The sequence below is a fragment of the Brassica oleracea genome, chromosome C9, assembly GCF_000695525.1.
Source record: "Brassica oleracea var. oleracea cultivar TO1000 chromosome C9, BOL, whole genome shotgun sequence".
NCBI lineage: Eukaryota > Viridiplantae > Streptophyta > Magnoliopsida > Brassicales > Brassicaceae > Brassica > Brassica oleracea.
In genome coordinates, this window is record NC_027756.1 from 27871653 (window position 1) to 27877195 (window position 5543).

Consider the following 5543-nt stretch of genomic DNA (forward strand, 5'->3'; position numbering starts at 1 on the left):
AAGTAGGAGATGTACGCAAGTGAGTTTTGTTGCTGTCAAGTATGAGGAGTAGTTGGAGCTCCTGTAGATTTTTTTCGACGATTAGCTAATATGCGTATTTGGATGGTTTTTAATGTTTGTCTCAGCTATTAAGTCGGATAATTGAAGCTCACACCTACAGAGAGAGAGGAATACATTATCAACGAACTATATATTAGATTTACCTTATAGATCGGCTCTCCTGTCGCAGTTCGCATTGAACTATTTGATCGAATGAAACCTGAACCTAGCTTTTGAGGCTGTAGATTTTGGTTGATGTAAAAGGGCTTTATATAGAAAGAGAAATAAATGAGATTAAACAAAATCATAATGAAAGGAGTAAAGAACATATTGAATCATTTAGAGTGATCGTGGTAACGGTGAATATCAGAGAGTTGAAACGACGAAGACGAAGTGTAAAGGTCTGGAACAATCAAGTTGGGAAGGAAAAGGCTAGGCCATTTCGAAATTTAGAAGCCCATTTGAATGCCCGATTCAAAGTCGACAGAACAGTGCTGACATGGTCAAATAAATGTTTATGATTGGATGATTTTATTAATCCTACATGGATATCCTGAGTTTTGAGCTTATTGTCTTTTTAGTATTGTAAGATATTTAAAAGAACTAATTTTGAACTCTAATATTTATAGTTTCAAAAATTTACGCATATATTTTGGAATTTCTACAATCTAATTTTTACAAAGGTGCTGAGTCATCCCTATATCAAAATATGGATTAACGTGATATAAAATTCAAGCCGTTGTCACTTTCAGATTAATGTGCGCAATTTACGTAAACTTACCAATAAACTGAGCCCAACGTTGCAAAACTTATCAAAGTTAGCTTGAATCCGAGATCTTTTTGTATTATTTGTTTCTCAGCCCCGTACTTTAATTTTGAGTCAAGAAGACCCCACAGTTTTTCTTTTCCTCCTAGACGAAAATATATGAGATAACCTAAGTGACAAAATTCAATATGTTCTTTTATGTGCAAATTGATTTTCCTCGTCGGTTGATTTAAGCATGAAGCATCGCCTCTAGGTTAGTTGGGTAACACATGTCCACATGGCGACCATTCCATACATTGTCGGCGAGGATTGCGTTCACGGCGTCTGTAGGATGAAACTGGTCCCACCAAAGATGTCCGGCGGCGTCAGAGCAAGCCATCTCCGGTGCGATGCACGGAAGCCATCCCTTGTACCTCCCTAGCCCACAACACGCCTCCGTCGTCTCATTAAAACCTGACCACAAACACACACAACTAAGATTAAACCAAACCTCTGAGAAGAAGTCTTTTTTCACAAGGTCATCAGAAAACTCTATGTTAGGCCACTCTTAGAAAACTCGCAGTATATAACTTCAGAGTTCCAAAGATAATGGGATCGATCATAAGGTTATCTTGTTACGAAAGCAAAATCTTTGTCTGAAGTGAGAACTGAGATGGAAGTGGCATTGTAGTTGTTGCTTACCGTAGAGCTGGTGGTTCTTGAGGATGTCCATTGCGCTTTGGAAGACATCGCAGTATATAACGGATGCGCCTGGAAGCTCACGGTTAAGCTGCTCTACAGTGTACCTCATGACGAAGTTGGATTCCATGATCATACTGTTCACGTCTTCAGCACATTCTCCGTTCTTGCTCCTGTATTTCCAGAGGTAGTACGGTGCACAGCCAATGGGTGGCAACCCCATCACCACCATCCTCCTCACTTTGACATTGTACAAGGTCTGTGAAACAAACAGAATTCTTCACTTATTGGTGAGATCGAAGGATGAGATATATAACCCAATAAAGACGAAAGTATTCATAACTCAAATGATCTGTAGGCTACCAATATGCAGCTTCAAGAGCTTTCAGAGATCCAGAACAGAACAAGGGTTGTGGTTTGATCTTTTATGTAAGCGACTTGTTTTTTGTAAGTTTAAAAGCATTCATTCAACACCAAGGGTAGAAATGTAAAAGCTTAGGAAAGAAGTCTAACCTTGAGTTCCTGTCTCATATTGGAAGCCAAGAACTGATTAAAAAGCCATGGAGAATAGAGACTCTGAACACTGGAGATGTTTCTGATGTAGAAATGTATGTAATCATTCACTCCAATCGATATGTAGAAGACCGAGTTGGAGACCAGACGATCTGAAGCTTCCTCCCCAATGCTCAGTATCATCTGCTGGAACGTATCCACAAACTGCTCAACCTGCATTGCAAACGAAACCCGCTGGCCCTGCAACGAAAAGTTCCCACAAGGATTCTCAAGTGAACTCGAAAGAAGTTGAAATTTTGAGAGTTTTTTTGAGTATTACTAATTCGGATCCACTAGACAAGATGATCCCTGCACCGGCTGATGCATAGTTCACGCCTTGAAACATGTCCTTCACAGTCCCAGATTGACCAAGATAGCTAGGAACGAATGGTAAGCCTAGACGATTAGCTGTTCACACAAAACTATGATTCAGCCTAACGAATCAACTAAGAGCAGATGATTCTTGATGCTACGAACACAGAACTGGAAACCTAGAAAACTGGGGAAAAAACTTTAACCTAGAAAATCAACGGGGATCCTTCCGTTGCTGAACCTTCCCGTTGGCTGATGCGTATCGAAATCCTTACCGTACGGAAGACGATCTGCTCTCGCCAAGGTCCCGAGAAAGTTATTGGTTCCACAATCTACAGAGGAATCTCCGAACACGAACAACGCCGGTACACGAGGGAAAGACGACTGGATCACCGGAGACTGGGCCTTGAGCGGCGGAATCGGAGAAGATTGTGAAGGAAACGGGGAGATTCTTGAAGATAAGTGATGATCGGCGATCAATTTGGGTCTTGTGGAGATTATCAGAGCAGAGAAAACAAGAACGAGGAGTTTGATCGACATTCTCTCTGACGAGAGCGGGAAAGTGCGAGTCGGGGTTAGCGAGATAAAGAAAACGTCGTCGTGTTAAATCAGCTTACAAGATCGAGACGACGAGAGATTTTTATTTATAAAAGAACTCCGATAAATTGAACCGGCTAAACCGGAAGAAGATAAGAAAAAGATCAAGTATTGATTTAACATACATACCGGTTAACCGGATTTTAATACTAATACGTAATAACTATAATCACTTGTACTGGTCGATTTCGGTTTCGAACGTCGTAGTCTTAAATCAGCTTAAGATCGAAACGCCAATATATTTTATTGGAAACATCAATTATTGGTTTTAACATACATACCGGTTAACCCGATTTGAATACTAAAAGTAATACAATAATCACTTGTATTGTACTGGTAGGTTTTTTTTTGGTTTCAAACGTCGTCGTTTTGAATCAGCTTACAAGATACTTTCGTTTTGGTCAACTGTTTCATTTCTTCAAAGATGGATCGTACAAGATCCAAAGTTCCAAACGCCGATAGGTTTTATTTACAGAAAGCCTGAGACAAATTGAACCGGCTAAACCGAAAAGAAGAAGCTTAGTTCTGGTTAGAAAGATCAGGTATTGGTTTAAGTAACATACATACGGGTTAACCAGAATTTAAAAATTAATACCAAATCACTTCACCTGGTGGATTTTGGTCTCTAACGGCGTCATCATGAATCAGCTTACAATATCAAATACGAGTATACGACGATAGATTTTATTTATAGAAAGATTACGACAATTTGAACCGGCTAAACCGGAAAGAAGAAGACGCATAATTCCGGTTAGAAAGATCAAGTATTGGTTTAACATACATAGGGTATTGATACCGGTTAACCCAATTTTAATTAGGAATCACTTGTACTGGTAGATTTTGGTGTCGAATATCTTGTCCTCCCTCCACCACTGGTGAATCCCATGAGCTTCTTTAAAATCTCTTGACGAGCTCATGTTAACCGTTAAAACCGCAGTCGGAATCAGATGAACAGGTGCTTCTGTGTTCTTTCCTCCGCTCACGACATCCATCACCAAACCGCCCAACGAGTGCTGCGTTGCTAACCTCTCTACAAAACCGGCTCCTATTTCCTCCATCTTGTTTCGGTGCTCGAAGTAACCGATAAACTCCGAGCACAAGTGGTCCCCGGGATTGACGTAAAGCCGTGGAAACCAGTCGGACAAGGCGGCAAACTGGTCGGGTGGTGCTGGTAATGCACGGTGGTTTTGGCTGACTTGCTGGGTGGCTTTTTTGGCTAGAGCAAGTCCAGCTGTGATCACACTGCCTGCACGATTAAATGATAAAGTTAATATGCAAAACTTAGACATTCCAGCTAACCGGTTTGGAACAGTGTGGTTGTTTTGTGTTTTTCCGGTCTATCTGACTGGTTTAGAAGACTAGAAGGGTACTTTACCTGCGATACGTATCCCGTGTTTGATCCTCTTATCTTTGATTCTTTCGATTGGAGGAGACAAGAAAGGGGGGTTAAAGGCAAAACACTCGGGGAGAACTCCAGTTCTAGCGACTGTTTTCCCGGTAAGCAAGGCCATGGAAGCACCAAGAGAATGACCAGCAAGCCAGACATTCGAACAACCAACCGAAGCCACCATGTTTCTCACAGCTTGCATAGCTATCTCAAACCGTGTCGTAGTGTGCAGCCCGTTTTTAATGATGTGGATGTCTAACTCGATGTCGCGGGAGATAGAATCCGCTTTGTTAACGGTTCCTCTGAAGGCAATCACGAAACGCGGACTCAGTTCTTGGGACTTGACAGTACCAGAAGACGGTTGAGGCGGTTTGTACTCGTAGATTCCTCCGAATATGGACAAGTCAGCGTCGTCTACAAGCTTGCGAATGAGGCGGAAATGGAAAAACTCAGACCATAGAGGAGATAGAGCTAGCTCGGGACCTTCCCTTTGTAGCTGACGGTCACGCTCAGCTACATAGATTCCTTGGACCAAGGAGGCAGCTACGGATCGCCTGTGATGTTCATTAGCCCTGCAGTTAAAGCAAGCTTAGCTCTTCAACCAATGGTGTGCCAAAAACCGTAGCTAACTTCTTAACAACGAGTTGAGTTCACGAACGCGAAGATTATTTAGTCTTTATAACAAAGAAAACACAAGAGAAGAAGGAGAGAAAGATAGAGACCAATCTACAGATGTTAAGTGTAATGGGCCAGTGAGGCTGAAATCATCTCTCTCGCAAATCATTGTTACTCCTTCCTCTACCACTGTAACTCTGGGAAAGCCCAAGACCTAGAAACAGCAAGTGTCGGTGATATCAATTTTACAGTTGAACATAAGAAGTCACATGTAATATCTCAGTCTAAAATCCTGAGGAACCCTAATCGTTATAAGTTAAAATGGAATTGAACTCTACTGGTGAACAATTTTCAAAAAAAAAAAATGATTTTATAAGCAATGTGTTATCCCTAGGAATTACGAAATAACAGAGAAACCCCCAAACACAAGTTTGATCTAAGGAAACGATATTATCCGATATCCAATCACAGATACAAAAAAAAAAATGAATTGAAACTCGACGAACCTTGAGAGGCGGATTCAGATCTGGAGTTCCGTTAGTGTCACAGCGTTGTGATGTTTATAAAATGGAGTTAATGGCGGAAGAGAGTCTTGTT

General features: G+C 41.2%; 2 protein-coding genes across 2 annotated transcripts; both read right to left on the reverse strand.

The window, feature by feature from the left end:
• Nucleotides 1-838: 838 nt before the first annotated feature.
• On the reverse strand, nucleotides 839-2944 carry LOC106316656 (GDSL esterase/lipase At5g08460-like). Its single transcript, XM_013754535.1, has 5 exons — nucleotides 2554-2944; nucleotides 2316-2443; nucleotides 1997-2236; nucleotides 1487-1742; nucleotides 839-1258 (listed from the first exon to the last, which is right to left on the reverse strand). Exons 1-5 carry the CDS (start codon nucleotides 2885-2887, stop codon nucleotides 1035-1037), a joined length of 1182 nt encoding a protein of 393 aa, XP_013609989.1. The 5' UTR covers nucleotides 2888-2944; the 3' UTR covers nucleotides 839-1034.
• Nucleotides 2945-3606: 662 nt separating this feature from the next.
• LOC106313289 (GDSL esterase/lipase At4g10955) lies at nucleotides 3607-5543 on the reverse strand. Its single transcript, XM_013751064.1, has 4 exons — nucleotides 5453-5543; nucleotides 5054-5160; nucleotides 4320-4903; nucleotides 3607-4190 (listed from the first exon to the last, which is right to left on the reverse strand). The coding sequence occupies exons 2-4, from the start codon at nucleotides 5113-5115 to the stop codon at nucleotides 3766-3768; spliced, it is 1071 nt and encodes a 356-aa protein (XP_013606518.1). The 5' UTR covers nucleotides 5116-5160; nucleotides 5453-5543; the 3' UTR covers nucleotides 3607-3765.